The sequence below is a fragment of the Leptidea sinapis genome, chromosome 39, assembly GCF_905404315.1.
Source record: "Leptidea sinapis chromosome 39, ilLepSina1.1, whole genome shotgun sequence".
Lineage (NCBI taxonomy): Eukaryota > Metazoa > Arthropoda > Insecta > Lepidoptera > Pieridae > Leptidea > Leptidea sinapis.
This window is the reverse complement of record NC_066303.1, coordinates 801657-822101: the sequence shown is the minus strand read 5'-3', so window position 1 is coordinate 822101 and position 20445 is coordinate 801657. Positions and strand designations below refer to the sequence as shown.

The following is a 20445-nucleotide window of genomic DNA, read 5'->3' as shown; positions in this document are numbered from 1 at the left end:
TCCTATTCTTTTTTATATTAACAGTTAAGAAATGACAACTACGTCTTTTATAGGCCCCAAGTTCTAAATCATCTTCAAAATACGCAACATGGTTCTAGGCGGTATCATCATCTCCCGACATAAAATCTTTTGTTTTCGACGGAATTTCTTAGAATTTTTTGAGAAAAATTGCTAGTTAACATTAATAAATGATACTGAATATCCAATGCGAAAAGGGGTATCCCCATTCCCCGCAATCATGTTTAATTCTTCAATTTTTTGAGCATTATTAATTTTTTTTTCTTAATGCCCCCTCTTAACTTACTGTATGAAAAAAAAAACAAAATAAATCATTTACAATCATTTATTCGATATAATTAACTCATGTTATGTATGTTGTTATGTTACAAAAAATACACCATATAATAAAATTAAAATCCTTTGTCAATATATAAATCACTCCTGTTGCTTCGCTGAGATAAGAAGGGTCCTAGTGCTTGGGAGAAATTTTGACAATCCTGAAATAAGAAACGATTCTTTACATAGGCCATTGGTTGTCCGTGTGCAAAAGTGCGAGATGACTTCGGATCTTCGGGCTTTGTGATTGATTACGCTCTATACATTGCAATAACTGCAAAGACGCTTACAACACAAATGACGCCAGGCCTTTAGTTTTAGGTTTTTTACGGTTAAGTACGGTTGTAGACCAGTTACACTAAATACAGACAAAACATAAATCTGACTAACATAGTATTTTCTCACTATAGTGATACCTATAGGTATCACTCCATTCGTCTTCAAATAAATCGCAGTTAGATGATACGTGTTCACGCGGACAAGCTGCCAGCAATCATTATTTTACTAAGTTAACATTTAATATTTTTTATCTAAAAATACTTAGCGATAGAATTCTTCTTATTAGAAAATAGAACATGGCTCATAAAGATTTTGATTACCTAAATTTTGGTGAGAATCTTCTTCTTCTACTTTGATTACTTATTTCAAAAATAGGTGCCACTACTGGTTTCTCCTGAAAATGTTTAAAAATTTGTTAATTTTCATATTCTTAGGAAAATATTTCAGAAACTCATACTTCCTTCATATAAAAAAATATTTTCTGTTGTTCTTTATTTGTCTGCAATTAGTTATTAAAATGTAAACTGCATGTGAGCAGCAAAATAAAAAGTTGATAGTTGGAATCCCAATCTAGCGATGAGGATTCTTTCATTTTAGAACTTTTAGTCCAGCTTAAGAATTTCTGGTCTTTTTAGCCCATTTTTTGCACTATTTGTTTGACCAGAGTAGACCAGATGTGTGTTTATAATCTTATATAACTAACTTTTCTACATTAGATATATGCGGGACCTTTCGATATCTTGAAAAATTTGATAGATCTGGCCGAATTTTTATGGATTCAGTACTCTATGATAAGGTTCCATCAAGTTGCCTAGAAATATCATATTTATGTGTATCTTCTGCTGCATGTATCTGGAATTTTCTGAAACTACCTCATCAATAGTATAGATTATCTACATTATCATTACAATTGAGATGTTTATCGTTAAATCACACTATTATTATGAATCATTCTTCCACACTGAACAAGGTTATCAAAGTTGTATGTTATGGTGTTATTATTTTTAATAAGGAAGACTGATGATGTCTAGAAGTAATTAATATAGAAGCAAACTCAGTTTAAATTATTTTAGATAACATATTATGCATCTCATTGGAATCACTGTTATGAATCAAATCCAAAAATAATTTTTTTTATACCTCAACATTTACCAGGTTGCTCAGTTCTTTGGGTGGTCCATATTCCTTGAAACCTGGAGGTCCATACTCAAGAAAGCCTTCAGGAGCTTGCTTTAAGGATCTAAAACACCAATTACAAAGTCTTTTTAAATATCAAAATATTTAGTTCACAAATTGAACGAAGAAGCAAGGATACCTTGTGTTAAATTTCTCATCTTGAAATGGTAATATTATATAAAAATTTAGATGTTTTTAATCTGGAATGTTAGTCATAATTTTTTTCAAAGTATTACTATCAACGTAAAGATTTAACGAAGAAATTACTAGAATTAGAATTTTAGGCGAAAAATAATATAAAGTATTACCCAAACGCATTTTCCTCAATCGATGTTTGTGATGATTTAGATTCAACCTGAAATAAAGTTTTTATTATTATGTGATTTTATATCGATTCTAAAATAATGTATGCAAAATAATACTAGACTGATTTGTGGGTTTTTGATTATATTTCTAATTGAAAAAAATTTAGCGCTCCATTCATCATTTAATATGATCACTACGACTAAAATGTAGCACAAGCTTACTTTTAAAATAGCCCACTAATAATTTTTTGTAGGTCAGTTGGAATAGTTGTATTAAATCACGACGATTTTTAACAGAAAAGGTTGCACGTGATCATTTATATTGTGTGCACCAGTGGGAGACCCCTTTGCATTTTGCCGTCTAGATTATGGGTACCACAACGGCGCCTATTTCTGCCGTGAAGCATTAATGTTTAAACATTACTGTGTTTCGGTCTGAAAGTCGTCGTAGCTAGTGGAATTACTGGGCAAATGAGACTTGACATCTTATGTCTCAAGGTGACGAGCGTAGTAGTAGTGCCGCTCAGAATTTTTGGGTTTTTCAGAAATCAGCTGAACGTGCTGCTCGTCTCGTCCCTTATTTTCATAAAAAAAATACTTACGCGCTTAATCGCTTTGAAGTTTATCACTCATCATATAACTGTTTTACACAACAACCAGGAAAATAAGTACCTGTGCAGAAATCTCATTTTCCAAATTCGCTAAAACTTCCGGGATATTTTCAGCAACTTCAGCAACAGCCTGTTCTTCTATTCCATCTATACGTGGGACATTCGATTCAGTTCCAAACTGTACAATTTCGTAATTCTGTTTCTCAACATCTTGCGATTCATTTGCAGAGCTGTCTGTTTCTTGCAACTCCCTTTCCTGTACAGAAGCATCAGTAACTTGTGTCACATCATATTCAAAAGTTGAATATAATTTTTCTCCAGTGCTTTCTTGAATCACTAAAATTGGCACTTCGGCACTGAGAGTTGTCTGTTCTTGAATGAACTGCGGTTCAGTTACAGCTCCTTCAATGTCTAATGCAGTTTCAGCTGAAATATATAATTTTATTATTTACAATTTTTATCAAAATATATAAGATATAAAGTTTTTAAAGACATCTTATATTTTTTGAACTAAAAATCTCGCAAGCATATATGAAGTAAAACCAATTATACATATAGTTAGAAATAAGCTTTTGAAATACATACCTATGATGTCAGCCGTAAAGTCTCCATCAGCAATATTTCGTGCTTCGTTTACTTCAATAGTTCCAAATACTTGTTCAATGACAGTATCTGGAAGGCCTTGTTGAACCAAATTTTGGGACACATCAAGAGAAATCTCACCGACCTTTGGTGGGCCGTATTCACGAAGTGCGTCAGAACCAGACGCTTCAGATTCATGAAGAATTACGCCTGCAACTGGATTCTCAGCAGGTCTTTGCTAAAAAATTCAGTTTATTGAATTTGATTTTACTATTTGCTGATTATTGTGGTCTCGAACCTACGCTAGGTTCGAGATAATCAGGGAACCCTCTCGGGAACCAGAGCTTAAATCAACCTGACTTGAAAGCAGTAGTTGAAATTAATGATTCATGCGATAGATGAACGAAAATTTGAGGCGAGGTAATAAATGTTTCTCCACATAACTAGTTTTTATTAATCTTATATAATATTATTGATCTGTTTTAACTCACTGTTTCTGAAGGCAGATAGAAAGCCGGACCTTCAGGCCTCCAACCGCTGGGTAGATAAGGTCCAGAACCAAGTGCGGACACAGAGCTTAGAGCTAGCATGACCAAAGCTGCGACCTGTCGACAGAAATATTGTTTAATTCAACCCGAATTTATTAAACTGGCTGGGCTTATTTAAATTCAAATATTTATTATTATATTATTATCTTATATTATTCACTTATTGAACGTCAAAATCCACCACCCATTCGAAAATATATGTCGCAGACCTGAGACCAAGCAAGAAAGTCAGCGGCTTTCTACATTTTTTTATATATAAAGATTTGTTACAATCAAATTTTTAATTTGAATAGCCTGACGGTTGTCGCTCCATTCCCAATGATTAAGAAAGTCATTTATTTTATAGTATCCTAGTTTTGAACATTTTCCGGGATCATATTTTAAAAGCATGTACATCGTCCCACAAGTACAAGTACATAACATCACGGCGTTTCAGGAATGTTATCTATTTACAAAATAATTGATATAAGAACAAATTCTGATGGAAAACTTGTGAGCCCTTTTCAAGGTATTTTAAGATAAATTTACTTCCAAATAAATATACAAAAATTGATCGTATAGTAAAATAATTTTAGAGAAATATATATATACCTTCATCTTGCTTTGTAATTGAGATCCTTTGAATCAAGACGTGAATGATGATCAGCCAAAGTGGAACACCATTTTATACTAGACATGATCGATTTACAATCAAATAAGTTAAGCAAATATTTGAGATCCAATTAATAATTAGGTAATGCGACTCTCGTTCAAGGATGTGTCACTGAGTACTGTGCCTCAACGATCGGGTTTTTTTAAGCTTAACAAATTGTACTCGTCAAACTTAAACGGTAGATAACGCTCTTTATATTACAATTTTCATCATTTAAGTAGGCAAGGGGCTTCTAGAAAAGCAACTAGGAAACTACAAATCAAATCATATGCAATTACATCTAGGTCAAAGTAATGACACTAATGAATGTCAAAACTTATACTTTGCACCATTTACCACCTCGGAAAACTTCAAGCTTAAATGAGAAGAAGTGGCAAGAAAAGCTTTGCCACTTTTTTAACATGTTTTTAATAGCTTTAAACGTATGTTAGTATGTAACGGAAACTATGAACATGATTTTCACCCACTTTGAAATTGAATTAAAACTCTGCACACTTATCAAAGACTGACGACGATACAATAATTTAAATATTCTATTACAGTTTTATTACAAAACTATTACATAGTAAATATTTATCGGTAAAAAGTTTTTGGAAATAATGAGCCCAATCTAAATTTGTGTGATGGTAACAAAGAAAATGACTAAACTTATGCTCAAAGCTCTTAGGAAGCTTCCTTATTAGTCGACAGAGTACAACGGGATCACTATCCGATTTCAGTGATGGTTTGGTGGGTTATTAGCTATAACCGAGTGGCAGAGCCATACTTTTACGAAAAAGGTATCAAAACATCGGCACAAGTTTATCAAGATACCATCTTCAGAAGATAGTTAGGCCCCTTAACAACACCATGTTCAATAACCAAGAATGGTCCTTCCAGCAAGACTCGGCGCCGGGTCATATAGCTCGGTCTACGCAGTCCTGGTTGGAAACGAACGTTTTGGATTTCATTAGAGCTGAAGGATGGTCCCGTTCTTAATCCGCTGGGTTCAAATTCAAATTCAAATTCAAATATTTTTATTCAAAATAGGATTTATAATCACTTATTGAACTTCAAAATCTACCACCCATTCAAAAGAGACTGCCTCAGACCTGAGAAGAATGGGCGCAAGAAACTCAGCGGGCTTTTTTTTTATATAAAATATGGATTACAATGTAATATGGTACAATAAACATTTATAATTAAAGAGCCTGAGGGTGTTCGCTTTAATCCCAGTCCGTGGTGTCATTAAGAAAATCGTTTATGCTATAATAACCTTTCCCACACAAACGTTTTTTAACAATTCTTTTAAATTTCGTAACACATTTGTTTTGTACATTTTCTGGGATCATATTGTAGAAGCATATACATCGCCCAACAAAAGACTTACTAACTCGACCCAACCGAGTAGTAGGCATAACAAGTTTATGTTTGTTCCTCGTGTTAACATTATGAATGTCACAGTTTCTAGAAAATTCCTCAATGTGCTTATGAACATACAAAACATTATCAAAAATGTATTGAGAAGCAACAGTCAAAATATTTATTTCTTTAATTTTTTCTCTTAATGATTCTTTAGGACCTAGGTTATAAATCGCGCGAATAGCCCTCTTCTGCAGCACAAAGCTAGTATTAATATCGGCCGCACTGCCCCATAACAATATACCATAGGACGTAATACTATGAAAATAACTAAAGTATACTAATCTCGCCGTATCTATGTCAGTTAACCGTCTGATTTTCTTAACCGCATATGCTGCAGAACTAAGCCTATTCGCCAATCCTTCAATATGGGGGCCCCACTGCAATTTGGAATCAAGAGTAATGCCAAGAAATATAGCAGATTCCACTGGTTTTACCACCTCTCCATTTAATAAAATATTCGCATCTACATTTTTGACATTTGGCGCGGTGAATTTAATATATTTGGTTTTATGATTATTTAACAATAAGTAATTGGCGCTAAACCAGTACACGATGTCAGATAGAGCATTGTTTACTTCGTCATATAAAATTTGGCTACGTTTCACTTTGAATATAAGTGAAGTGTCATCCGCAAACAATACCACCTTGTGTTTTTTTTCTACAAGGTTAGGTAGATCATTTATATAACTAAGGAAGAGGAATTCCAAGAATGTCTATTCTTATGGTACCCCCATACCGAGAGGAGTCCCAGGAGATCTCCTGCCATTCACATCGACCCTCTGAATCTTATTATTTAAATATGATATCAGAAGATCGAGCGCAGATCCTCTTATACCATAGTGGCATAGCTTCCTGACCAGCGTTGAATGTTGAACACAATCAAATCAAATCTATGATAAATGTCACTAAAAATAGGAATACCACTACAGGAAAGGAATAAGTAGGAAAAAGTCCTACTTTTACCCTTTCTAAAAGTTGTACAAATGCAGCTCATGCCCTTCGACCTGCCTGTCGAGCTTGAGGTGAAGAAGCAGTTGATTGACAGGGAACCCGCCTGCTTCTTTCAGATTGAAGTTCAGACAGAGGCATCTCGAGAATATCAATACCACCCCTTATACATTACTTATGAGAAACACAGCAGGCTATAATTTTTTTTCAGTAACCTACAAACTCTAAGTCATGAATTTAACTAATATTATATAGGTTGCACAGGCGAAGCTGGTTCCATCTACGTTCTAAACGTTCTTCACGTAAAGCAGCCTTAATATGAAACATTCTTGAAGCCATTTCAAGCAAATATGCAACAAAGTCCACACAAACGAAAATCATTCGTTTTTCGTTGCATAAGAGTAGACCTAATGGGCGTTATAAATAGAGCACGGCAATACTTCAAGTCGGCCTACATTCTAGCGCTGTACAAAGCGCAGATCCGGCCACACATGGAGTATTGCTGTCATCTCTGGTGTGGCGCATCCCAGTATCAGCTCGAACCATTTGGCCGCGCACAACGCAAAGCTGGCCGATTTGTCGGAAACGTGAAGTGCTCTGTGAACGGCTAATCACTTGGCGCTGCGTAAAGTCGTTGTTTCATTATGTGTCTTCTACCGCATTTATCACGGGGAGTGTGCCGAAGAGCTGTTTGACGCTCGCACGACACGCCGCAAACTAGGATATCATCCCAACCCTCTGGATGGCCTCCACGTACCCATACCTGGCGTACCTCCACATCCTCGTACAGTGCAGTTTTCAAGGAGCCTTCTCCTACGTACGACCAAGCTTTGGAATGAGCTTCCTTGAGCGGTATTTCGAGGACGAAATGACATGGGTGCCTTCGAAAAAAGCTCGTACACTTCTGTAAAGGGCCGGCAACGCTCTTGTGATCTTCTTGTTTTAAGATAATGAGGGCGGAGGTGATCACTTAACATCAGGTGACCAGTACGCGCATTTGTCCTCTCTTCCATGAAAAAAACATAGGTAATCCGACGCTCTTACAGTGCACAAAAACTACACACAACTGCAAAAAATTAATAGGTTACACAACCTTTTAATTTCTTGCGATATGAATCCCTCTAAAGGTAAAGGGATTCATATCGCAAAACAAAAATGCAATTTCGTTTCATAAAGATGATTGCACGGCCATACACAGAGGTAAGCTGTGCGCGCGACATTGAACAACCGAGCGTAGTTATATTATGAATTTTGCAGGTTTGTTTAAAGAATATTACAACTTGTTTTTACCAAATAATATAATATCCAGTGCGGAACTAGCTTGACATAAGAAACAAAAATGTCACATGATAATGAGTCTCATTAAAAATTTTTTTACCCTGAAAAAATTGTGTAAATTTAGATATCATGTTTCAGTATTTAGTTCATATTGTCTACTTTCGAAAAAAAAAACATACTTTCTTCATATTATGTACATCATTTTTGAGAACTTAATTTTTGCTTGAAGTTTTGAAATATACATATAATAATTTTCGTTGCCTGAGAAAACCGTGATCGACAAAAATCCTTAAAATACTGGTTGAAAGTGTCTGCGGAAATAGCCTGCCAATTGGTGCGGTCTACCCATGACAAATCATAGTAGATTGTTAACCGAGGGTAGAAAGAATCATTTCCCGAGGCATTTAGACTAGCTATAGTCCGAGTAGGAAATGATTCTTTTACCCGTGCTAAGCACTGTACTTTTCATTTCGAATATGAGGAAAATAAAACTAGTTGTTTATCTAAACTATTTACTCATAATATAATAATATTAGTAACACCTATTTAAAATTAATTGTCAAATTAGGACAATTTGTGAAATTAAAAGTTACATTTTTGTTTGGAATGTTTATGCTCTTTGATATATTATTATGACAAATTTGGCTGTTCTGTAAAAGTGGGAGACTCTGGTATTTCACCAGAGGATGGATTCCATGGCGGGTACTCCCTGGAAGTTGTCGGCTGAGGCGAATTAGGGCGTATTTTTATAGTTTCAGTTAATTTGCTTGAAATTTTAGTTTTATTTTGGACTGAATCTTCAAAGTAGACTTCGGCGACTGTGCTGGATTTCCAGCCTCCATGTCTTTTTGACGTTGTCATGTTTGCCCCAGCATCGGCTAAAAGTGTTGCTGACGTTCGTCTATAACAATGTCCGGTATAATATCCGGTTTGGTAGATTCAAATATGTTGCTATCTGCTTCGGCATACTTGAGATTTTATTTTTACCGATCACTTGTTTGTAGCATTTTCCCTTCTGGTAGTTGAGAATAAAACGGTCCGTTTTTACATCACTAGATCTCATTTTTTGATATTTCTTTACTATTTGTGCAAACTCTTCTTGTACTACAAACGAGCGCTCAATATTTGTTTTTGTTTTAGTCAGTTTTACTAGTAATAATTGGCCTTGACTTCCAATGTCCTTAATTGTCAAAAATTTGTGAGTTCACTGCTTCTGCAAGCGCCGTTTATACCGAGTATCAATACCACCTGTGGCACACGTAATTTTTTAGTATTTGTGTAATAAATACGTTCATTTTTAGACTAAACACATAAATACTTAGCTAAACTTACCTTCACTGCCAAATATATCTCGCCAGGAGCATCATTTAAAAAAAAAATCCACTTCATGAGAAGTGAAAACCGTAGGTTTCCTACTCTTGAACCCCTGAGACTGTCTTTTCAAAAATGATGTTAAATTATGGAATTTTTTCAAATTTACATTGTGTTTTACACTAAGTGTGCTCTTGAGCATTGAATATCGGCTCCATAGCGTAGAAGGCTGTAGTTTGCTACACAGTCCATTAAAATATGTAAGAAATACACTTTTGGAAAACGATTTTATATTCTTCTTTACTCGCCACTTCATAAAATCATTGTATGTGTATATATATCTTTCTTTTGAGATTTCTGGCAAAAGATTTTCAATAACACAATTTGCCTCGTCTCTAATTGAATCTGGTGTTAACATTTCAGAATCGCTTGAACTCATTTTTAATATTCAAATCTTAGCATAAAAGATTATTACCTATTTTTCTAATTCTGTCACAGATACATTACAGATCAGTATCTCGCCAATTTATGTGGACTTTTTAAATTTTAAATATAGAACTCACCGCGAAATTGTTGCGGCTTATTCCGTTCAAAGAAGTTTGCGCTAAGTTCACACTGGCTGTTTAGAAAGACACATGGCATTTCTTAAAATTAGTTTTTTTTTGCATAGCTGAAAGCAGTTCTATTTTTAAAGTTCATTCCGGCCCTTAGGTGGGAAGTAATTTGTATGAGTTTTTCCCTCTCTATGGAGGGAAGCAGCATTTTCCACCCAATAATCAGATCAAAAAAACATGACTTTCCGAGTATGAGAAATGAAAAGTATTTTAATTAAACATCTCGTCATATATACTTATACTATTTATAAGACTGATCTACGACCGTTTACTCTTGAACTGGAGTGTAAATATTAGCAAATTGATTTGGTCTAATAAAATGATTGCGTCGACTTACGTTCCTAATTACTTCATTACAAGGCCGCGCTATTACATTATGAGTGAGACTTAGTGAGCCAGCCACGCAGCGTCCATAGATTTCAATTAAACCCATCATTATCATTCTTATGTATGTATTATTGTTTGTAATAAATAAACTCGAGAAGAATGACGTTGAGATTATTGAATTGATTCATTTCTCAATCGATTTCGACGAAAAATATTAATATAATAGTGAGATTTTAAAAATCTCAAAAATCCTTTTTTAATTCAGATTTTATTCTGTTTTAAGAATATTCTTTCTGTGGGACGCCGCCGGCTAGATTATGGATACCACAACGGCGCCTATTTCTGCCGTGAAGCAGTAAAGTGTAGGCATTATTGTGTTTCGGTCTGAAGGGCGCCATAGAAAGTAAAATTACTGGGCAAATGAGACTTAACATCTTATGTCTCAAAGTGACGAGCGTTATTATTATACTTAACGCTGCTCAGAATTTTTGGGTGTTTCAAGAAAGAATCCTGAGCGGCATTGCATTATAATGGGCAGGGTGTATCAATAACCATCAGCTGAACGTCCTGCTCGTCTCATACCTTATTGTCATAAAAAACGTAAAAGTAACCGCTCCGCCCATATATATCTGTCTGTTCACGATAACCTTAAAATCTACTCAATTGATTTAAATACGTTTTTAATTAAAATATGGAGTGATACATGAGGAAGGCTTAGGTGCATAATATGTTAATGTACAATACATTGTAGGTATAATGGTAGTAATATTATGTTAAAAATGTCTGAAAAAATCAATGTTGCGGCAGGCAGCTAAAAAAACCATAACAAAATATAAAGCTACATTTTATTAAAACAAAAACACTGCTTTACAGAGTAGGTATTAAATATTTTCTTACTAGGTACCTATGTAGTGAATACATTCTAACTTTTGTAAAACTAATTCATTAAAATATTGCTGAAATATGTACGGAATATAATAATTTCTAATAATACTGTATTCTTAAGTTATATAAAATTATTAATGATGATACATTCCAAATAAAATATTCGTTATTAGTAGTAACCGCTGCGTCCGTTGCCATGGTTACCGTGTCCGCCATTTTGTCTACCAAAGCCGTTATAATTATTTGCATTTGCATCATAACCGGAACGTGTCAGCTCTTCAGAGTCTTGGTCTTCATAAGTGATGCGAGGCTTAAACCCGCTTTGGTCAGCCTGGTAGCTCACAGTCTGTAAAGAAATATGTATTTATAGTTAGGCTCTGATATAGTTGGTGTGAATGCGCTTTCTTCCACGTACTACAAAGCTGTGGAATGAGCTTCCTTGTGCGGTGTTTCCGGGACGATACGACATGGGTACCTTCAAAAAAAGCGCGTACACCTTCCTTAAAGGCCAGCAACGCTCCTGTGATTCCTCTGGTGTTGCGGGAGATTGTGGGCGGCGGTGATCACTTAACAATAGGTGACCCGTACGCTCGTTTGTCCTCCTATTCCATAAAAAAAAGTATTGCCGTGGTCTATTGCTGAAACCTAGCTTCTTCGAACGGAACTTTGACACAATTTTCCAAGACCCGCATGGCTTGTGTATACGGCATAACCAGTACTGTCGTCTGCATAGCAATGCATGTTGGAGGCATCCAATATATCATTGAAATGCAGAAGAAACAGTGTAGGAGATAGAACACAGCCTAGTGGAATTCCAGGTTCGAACAATATCTGTTGCATAATAGTCCGGTGGTTCACTTGCATAAACTCTCGGGAAGCCCAAATGATGGAAGTTTTGAGATAAGCGTCTTGTGCCATATTTGTATTTGCAAGGCCTTCACTATATCCAGACCGACTTTCACCAAGCCAAGCCTTCCAACATGCTTTCGATAGCCGCCGCCCATCTATGTTAGTAGCCCCTTTATGTATTTTTACAAGGAAATGCTCTTTAAAGAGATTGCTGGGACGACGGCGAAATGCGATTTCAGTATCAACTGATTTTATGATGTCTATTACTGACAATTACAAAATATGGATGGAGTGTTACTTGTTAGAAAAGGCTAGCCGTAGTAGTCTTAGTATTAGTAACATAACATTTTATAACAGATTCATTGTAAAACATAAAAAAGTGAATATCGCAAAGTAACCCAAGAGTCAACTTACTTATTCGCCTTGAGAATATGTATTTGGTAGATGCTTGGTTTATATAAATTAAAGTAAGCTGAATTACGCTAAGTGAGAAATTAAAGTGCAACGATCAAAATGTTCGTGTTACCTGTTTTCTACCATCAGGCAATACCACATGGTATCCCCCGTTAGCTCTTTCTTCCTGCCTCTCCTCGTGGTGCCCAAAATCTGTTCCTTCAACGAAGTCATTCACCATGTAGCCAAAGTTGTAATAAGCTGGCTCCTATGTTTATGAATGATCGAAATAAAGAATATTATGACTTAAATCGCATTAAGTATGACAAATGAGTGATAGAATTAACTCTTAGAGTAGGGGGGTAAGAGAGAGCAGATAAACTAAAGCACATAGACGAAATCCTTTTGAATCGAAGCTATTATACGGAGGTACAGCTGCGCGGGCGCGGGCTTTTAGCGTAACACGAGGTACCTTCGTTTATAATACTTCGCTTCTATCGGGCATCTCTAGATGGTATATATATTTTTTCGATTATATAAGGTCGCTTTTTAACAACAAGGTCATATAAATCTATAATTTTTAAAAATTCTAGTGTTCTTATACATCCATCTTGATTTAAACAATGGCATATATATATTTTGACCAACACCACAGAAAACTTATGATCGCATTTAATGTGCCCTTTTCACAAGCTGGTCTTTAACGCACAATATTGCGTCTGTTCGGGTTAAATCTTGCATCTGTATTTGTAATACTCCTCTTTTAGTTTCAAGTGCATTAATTGAAGGGTTGAGTGTAATAAGGATAATAAATCTAATCTAGTTAATCGGAGAATAACTCTAAAGTAATTCATTTTTTTTTCAAGTTAAAAGTAAGTGTAGTATTTTCTTTGATAAACCCGAGTGTAAATTATTATTATTTGTTATTGTGATTTAAACAAAATACTTTTTAAAGGATTAAATCTTTATTCGTAAGTCACCTGATACTGTCCACCGGCAAAGGTCATGAATAAATAATAAAAAAAATAACTTTTACGCAAATACCTTATATAAGAAATACAGTAACAATTACACGTGTTTTAATCCTTTATAAAACATTTTATTTACAAAAGTTGCTACGTAATATTAAAATAGAATACTGAAATAGATACGTTACTAGGTGAAGAGGATGCGAAAGATCTAATTCAAATAAAATTTGAAACTCTGTGAGACAAGCATGATTATAAATACTTACATCGGATTCTAGTGAATTTCTAGCAGCAAACAAACTGGGCCTATTTTCTTCGTATCCTGATCTCGAGTTCACAAATCTTCGTTCTGCATTGTTGTTAGTGCTTCTGGAGTATAAAGATAATGTTATTACTAATTGTATTATATTTGGTAACTACCTACTGAAGTGTTTTGAACTAAAAAATGGAGTCAAGTAATACACAATATTTACTGGACATCGATAATTACGGTGACAATAATACAAATTCAAATATAACTTTTGTATTTGGAAACCGTCATCGGCATAATATATATATGTCCCTAATTCATCAATAGCTTTGTAATTTTCGCGTATATGTGTATCTGTGTTAAATACTCTTGTGATGTTTAAATGTATTGGGGTGAAATTAAAATATTTATATTAAGTGATAAATTGAAATATTAGGAACAGTGAAAATTTTCAAGGAGACATACTTATATCCTTAAGTTTATCTGACTATGCCAATTTTGTCTTTAAGGATGTTTCTAAATTTGTTTCCAAATAAATAAATAATAAAGACAACCATATTACTGTACAAAGTACCAAGCAAGTTTTTGAAACTTTTCATCCGCTTTATTATTCTAATGATTGTAGACACCAATACAGTAAAAACCCGGCCATCCGTAGGTACCTATCTTTTCAAGTAGTATTCATATTGAAAAGGTAATTAAATCAGTAAAGTAAATAATTTGAAGAATTCCCATACGAAAGCAAAAGATTTATATCACTAAATATATATATAGCAGCTCGAACCATGTCACGAATTTTCAAAGAATATTAGAATTTGAATCTTATAAGTCACTGAAACGATTTGAAAAATTCTTTCACTGTTGGGAAGCTATACTATCCTCAAGTAATATAAGGATAATAAGTACTATAATATGGATATAATATAAAATAAATAAAGAGATCCTTACTAAAACCATCTAAAACTCAAATAATGTAACCTATGAAATTTAGTTTAGTATGAAATGTGCAGTGATTTGACATAAGTTTGAAATAGAATTACAATAATTATGACGACGAAGTATATTCAAATTCAAAGATTTTTTCATAAGATTATAGCTGTCATCTGTCAATCTATCAATGGCTTCACGTCTCATGTAATCGTTTTTTTCTAAGAGACTTTCGCTAGGCTGAATGTCACGACCGCGAAAAAGATGCATATGTGAATTATTTGATTTTCGAATCATAATTAACCTCCGAAAGTACGCCATGTTAACAACGAATATCGAAAAACATTAGATGAATAAAGAAGACTGACCGAGTATATTGTTACACTTCAATATGTACAGAAGTACTAAGTTGTGACGGTTCTCTAATACAATAGTCAATAGTCTGCTGTGTACAAAGTGATGGTGATATGGAATGCCAGACATTAACGTGGTGCGGAAGAACTTTAGGATTTTGACTGGTGAAATATTTAATTATTATGTATTGTTTGTGCTAATTTTATTTTAGTCTTCTATCCCTTTGCAATTGTTTTAAAACGATAAATGAAAGCTACCACAGTTAAAATAAAAAAAATTTTAATGGACTTAAACGTGTCGAATAATTGTAACTGTGTTTTTAAAAGTTACTTTTTTATTATTATTTTAGCTAGCCCGATGTTTCGTGACCTTTTCAGTGCACGTTTTCAGGGGAGCTTTCAATCCTTTAAAAAATTTTTTTTTTTTTTTTTTTATATATAACACTCGTGTTAAAGAAAATACTACCTTGATAATCCCAGATTGTTACTTTGAGCCAGGCTTCTGGCAGCTACGACTTGTGGAAGTCCTGATTGAAATCCCGCAGGTCCCTGAGAGAAGCCATTGCTTGGTGGAGGAAGGTAACTATAAATAAAAAGATGAAAATTAAACAACAGCGGACGTAAGGACCCTAATCGCAGGGCACGGAAATAGGAAGCAAGAAGGCGAAAACACGGACATGACGGCGCTTGCGATTAACTAACAAAAGAGTCGTACAGTGCTGTGATTGTACTACCTGGTTACATTATCCCTGGACCTGATGTCACATCACATCGTCACTTTGTTACGGTGTGCAAAATTACCATCTAAGCTTAAGTACCAGACGAAATCGTCAGTATGTGACTAATAATTTAAGTAGTCTACAAATTTGAGTTGGTTGCTCAAATCCAATGGTTGGCTCAGTTGGTAAGAGCGCTCGGACGGAACCCGATAGATTGCGGGTTCGAGGCCCGCATCGTTGATAATTGGTTACAAATTTAATTTGTATAATTAGTCACAGAAGTGACGGATATCACTTTATAAATAACAAATGGTTAAGTGTTCTAAATTAATAAGGACTATTCAAATAAATACCTTATGTACACGCAGTATTATTAATATATTGGTCAAGTTACCTTTTAGAGATAGGGGGCTCAGCAACGGCCATGATGATAGCAGTGACGAACACAACGACAGACTGAAAATATATATTGACATGTTAATGTATTGAGTGTACTACATGTACTTCAAAGACCAACAACGGATTATTGTATTACAATAACGACGAGACGAGCAGGACGTTCAGCTGATGGTAATTGAAACGCTCTGCCCATTACAATGTAGTGCCGCTTAGGATTCATGAATCGATCGTCACCTTGAGACATTAGATTCTCTCTAGAGAGTCTCATTTGCCCAGTAATTTTACTAACTACGGCGACCTTCAGACCGAAACAGTAATACTTTTACATTACTGCTTCACGGCAGGAATAGGCGCCGCGGCCGTTGTGGTAACCACAATCGTGCCGGCATCCTGTACAAGGTGCCTCCCACTGTTAACGGTTAACAACCCCTAATCATAAAAAAATAAGAAATTAAGCCAAAATCTTTATAGAAAGTACGTGTTAAAAAAAGCCAAAAATTTTTATTTTAAGCCAAAACGTTAAACAGCTTAAACTCTTTAAAAAGTATAATAAACATTACGATGTTAACAAAATGTACATTTTTGTCCGTACACACACATACATATATAATATGTATATATAAAACTTTTTTGTTGTTAGCACTCACGCTTAGGCTTAACCGGAAGCTTCTAAAATTTCCGTTACTACTCGTGGTAGTAAGCGAGCCTGACCTGCAATTTTCCCCGTTTTAAATATGTCACTAAAACATAATATTAATACTTATATCTATTATGTTTCATTTGCATTTGTTAGTATTTTTTATTTATGATTTTACTATATAGCTTACTTAAACGAATTAATCTCACCTTCATGTTGCAAGTGTAGAGATATGTTGGATATGTTATAATGTTTGTGACACGCAAACTTTATATATAAATTGTATAATGGACTAGGTAGGGGTTGAAAAATCACATGTCATTAAGTTATAAAAGATTCTTCAAGGCAGTCGCGGATTATGGCCAACGAGTGGGATGGAGTTGTATTCAAATGTAATATTGTTAAAACAGAACAATAATTGTTAATGGATATCTTTGTAAGTACGCAATGGTAGAAGTTTTTGTGTCAGTTATCGATAGAAGATCATGATGTTCAGTGGTTGCGAGTTGACGGATATAGTTTAATTCATTGAGTTGCATCAGTAACTATGAGTACAGTCAAATGATGAAAAAAAATTCAAATATTACCTATAAAGCTGGAACCTTCAACACTAGCAGACAAGGGATATTCCGTCACCCATTTTCAAAATTTCACATAACCATCGTAACAATTTTATTAATAGTCCCTATTATGAAACCTGTGGTTCTGACACGTATCTAACAATTGATTTGTAATTATGTGTCATATAATGATAATACATTATGTAATAAAATACAAAAAATTGATGTAAATAATATAATTAAATACAAATGTGAGATATTGACATCTGATAGGTTACACTAATTATCAAATGTTCATAAAAGACAGATAGCAAAATCGCTATCTTATTATTTATTCTACAACACTGCCACCTATTTGGCAACCCGTTATCCTGCTTCTATTTAGCAGGTATCAGGCACATAAACCTTAGAGGTTTTGCGAGTAGGTATTTCTTTATTATTATATATAATAAAAAAGATAATTTTGTTCATTGAATAAATAAAAATAAAAATAGATTGATAAGCACTGCTTCTTTTGAGTAGTTTGATAACTTTTTGACAAAAACACATAATTCAATTAATTATTATTTCATTATTTTAATAACCAATGGAGATATTTGCTTTAAACTTTAATATTAAAAAAATATCTCCATTGATTTTATTGTTCTAAGTACTAGGGTGCATCCACAAAGACAAATCGTGACTCTTAATTTCCTCTATGTGTAGGTGACCTTGCTCTAGATAAAACATTCAAAACCTCTTTCGATATTCTAACAGGATGATAATAATATAATCTTATGTCGAATGAGTGCTGCGTTGGCTTTTTGCTGAACTCACACGTTTAAGAATATCATATCCAAAGGTCAATCAATAGGATTCCGTCCGTACTTCAGTTTGTCAGTCAGGCTGTATTCTCCCACAAGCAGCAAGAACTAGATAGCTGAATATTTGATAAATTATGTGTTGGTATGACCGCTATTACAACAAAAATAATAAATATATTGTAATTTAAAAAAGCCCGACAGAAGTGATCACTTAAACTAATATAAGTTGAATAATTTTATATTGAAACTGTAATTTATTAACAAAATATTATATAGTCGCCGGCCTATTAGAAAAGTGTACCCTGGCATGCTCTGACTAGGTAGTCTTGGGCTTACCATTATTTTCGCAATTTGGATTTTTTTATTATTCAAAGTCAAAGTTAACTAAACTTATTTCAAATACACAAATAAAATTGATGAATGAACGATGCGGGACTCGAACCCACGACCTCTGGCTTTCCATGCCAGTGCTCTAACCAACTGAGCTAACCGTTCATTTTGTATGCTTTGTTCAACTCTCAGGATGTGGCTTTATTCAAAAAGACAAACTTAGAGCTTTTGTCATCGTCATTCTTGATATTTAATTTAAATTACTGACTCTACCATATGTTCGGCAAAAGTAGTGCTGGTGAGAAGCGTATACAAGAAACTCAACGGTCACTCTTAAATCAAATACATTATTTTACACTGGCTGTAATATGCATTACAAATTAGTTTGTAAGATACTGCATGTAATATAAAATGATTCATGTTAAAATTATTAGCGTCGGTAATACACATTTTTAATAACCTAAATTTTCCATTATTGTCTCAGAAACTATTTGCAGAGCATATTGAAAAGTGAAATCAATATGGAGACTTCTTTTTAGCCGAGTTAAAAATCTGGTTATAATTTTGTGAACCTGTACAAATCTATTGAATATATTATTATGACAGTTAAAGAAAATTACCACAAAAAACATCAATTAAATGGCATCTGAAATATCTGAAAGCTATTGAAACCACGAACAGAAATTTGTAAACCTCTATTGTGTACAAATGTCGACGCTCGACGAAACTCGACGCTCAAGTGAGATCAGTCACTTGATGTCAAGTGAAGCATGATTGTCTTTTAAAAAAATACAAATATACCTTATTGTGCCATTTTTACTGTAGAAATCATAGCCGTAATCGAAATATGTCCAACGAAGGGATTTCCTATCATCGGTAATTTTAATTTTCCGATTTTAATACAATTATTATTTTTATGTGTTGTGCAAATTCCATTTAAACGCTTAGTGGGCTCGCGAAGGTGTCACGCGAAGCCCTGCAATAAAAATCTCAAATCAAAAAATTATTTCGACATCACTCCCACTTTCAAGGCTACACGACAGGGTAACCAGCCCCAAAACGGAAGCCTAACGCTCAAGGCTACACGACAGGGTAACCAGCCCCAAAACGGAAGCCTAACCCTCAAGGCTACACGACAGGGTAACCAGCCCCAAAAGGGAAGCCTAACTCTCAAGGCTACACGACAGGGTAACCAGCCCCAAAACGGAAGCCTAACTCTCAAGGCTACACAACAGGGTAACCAGCCCCAAAACGGAAGCCTGAAGTCAAATCCTCAGCAACCAATACCTAAAAAAGAAGAAAAAGTATTAAAATCTTACAACGTTAACACAAATCCATTAAAAAATTACTTACCTTATATTGAAATCCAAACATCTCTCTCCTCAAAACCCTTTCGACTGCTTGTCGACAGTGGAGCTACAATTAGTCTTATTAAAATGCATATAATAGAAAATATGCCCGAGGTGAATCAAAACATTCAGTGGCTTAGGAAATACCGACAATCCAATCAATTCGTTAGGTTGTATATCTATCGAAATTAATTCAATAGAATATGATTTCCACCTCATACCTAATTTCGACTTTCCATACGACGGTATTATCGGAAATGATATCCTTTCTTTACATAAAAGTAAAATAGATTATACTTTGAAGGAACTTAATATTGATGACGTAAAATTCAATTTAAAATTTAATAACCCCATTTATACCGTTGCGCCTAGAACCGAAACGGTAATAGAATGCTCAGTACATAATCCCGAAATCAAAGAAGGTCTCATTCTAGATCAACATATAATAGATTCTCTATTAATCACTAACTGTATTGTAAAAGTAAAACCTAATTCTAGAATTAATATATCCGTGGTAAATACATCCGAAAATCAAATAGAGATAAATTCAGACCTCAAATTAATAATTAATCCTTTAGAGTACAATGAAAATAACTCTATATTTTATTCGAATATTAATGATCAAAATATTTCAGATAGAACTGATAAAGTT

General features: G+C 34.3%; 2 protein-coding genes and 1 non-coding gene across 4 annotated transcripts; all 3 read right to left on the bottom strand.

The window, feature by feature from the left end:
• Positions 1–329: 329 nt before the first annotated feature.
• Positions 330–4461, bottom strand: LOC126976089 (uncharacterized). Of its 2 annotated transcripts, none has more exons than XM_050824275.1 (8): positions 4429–4461; positions 3781–3894; positions 3293–3527; positions 2769–3133; positions 2100–2146; positions 1756–1855; positions 936–1009; positions 330–497 (listed from the first exon to the last, which is right to left on the bottom strand). In XM_050824275.1, exons 1-8 carry the CDS (start codon positions 4432–4434, stop codon positions 470–472), a joined length of 969 nt encoding a protein of 322 aa, XP_050680232.1. In that variant the 5' UTR covers positions 4435–4461; the 3' UTR covers positions 330–469. The 2 variants fall into 2 exon arrangements, with proteins under 2 accessions (XP_050680232.1, XP_050680233.1); XM_050824276.1 differs by having other exon boundaries at positions 1768–1855.
• A 6744-nt stretch (positions 4462–11205) lies between these two features.
• Positions 11206–16983, bottom strand: LOC126976096 (pro-resilin-like). The gene is made up of 6 exons (XM_050824289.1): positions 16961–16983; positions 16110–16171; positions 15463–15579; positions 13733–13835; positions 12632–12766; positions 11206–11602 (listed from the first exon to the last, which is right to left on the bottom strand). The coding sequence occupies exons 1-6, from the start codon at positions 16964–16966 to the stop codon at positions 11426–11428; spliced, it is 600 nt and encodes a 199-aa protein (XP_050680246.1). The 5' UTR covers positions 16967–16983; the 3' UTR covers positions 11206–11425.
• Positions 16984–18535: 1552 nt separating this feature from the next.
• Trnas-gga (transfer RNA serine (anticodon GGA)) lies at positions 18536–18609 on the bottom strand. Its single transcript has one exon. It is a non-coding gene; the product is annotated as a tRNA-Ser (tRNA).
• Positions 18610–20445: the final 1836 nt, after the last annotated feature.

What these genes read in the sequence shown, in the direction of transcription:
- LOC126976089 (XM_050824275.1), bottom strand. An exon ending in AAAATGAGATTTCTGCACAG is followed by an intron (nt 2,147 to 2,768) that starts GTACTTATTTTC and finishes ACTTTATTTCAG; the next exon opens with GTTGAATCTAAATCATCACA. An exon ending in ATTGAGGAAAATGCGTTTGG is followed by an intron (nt 1,856 to 2,099) that starts GTAATACTTTAT and finishes TTGGTGTTTTAG; the next exon opens with ATCCTTAAAGCAAGCTCCTG.
- LOC126976096 (XM_050824289.1), bottom strand. An exon ending in GAGCCCCCTATCTCTAAAAG is followed by an intron (nt 15,580 to 16,109) that starts GTAACTTGACCA and finishes TTTTATTTATAG; the next exon opens with TTACCTTCCTCCACCAAGCA. An exon ending in GAAATTCACTAGAATCCGAT is followed by an intron (nt 12,767 to 13,732) that starts GTAAGTATTTAT and finishes TCATAAACATAG; the next exon opens with GAGCCAGCTTATTACAACTT.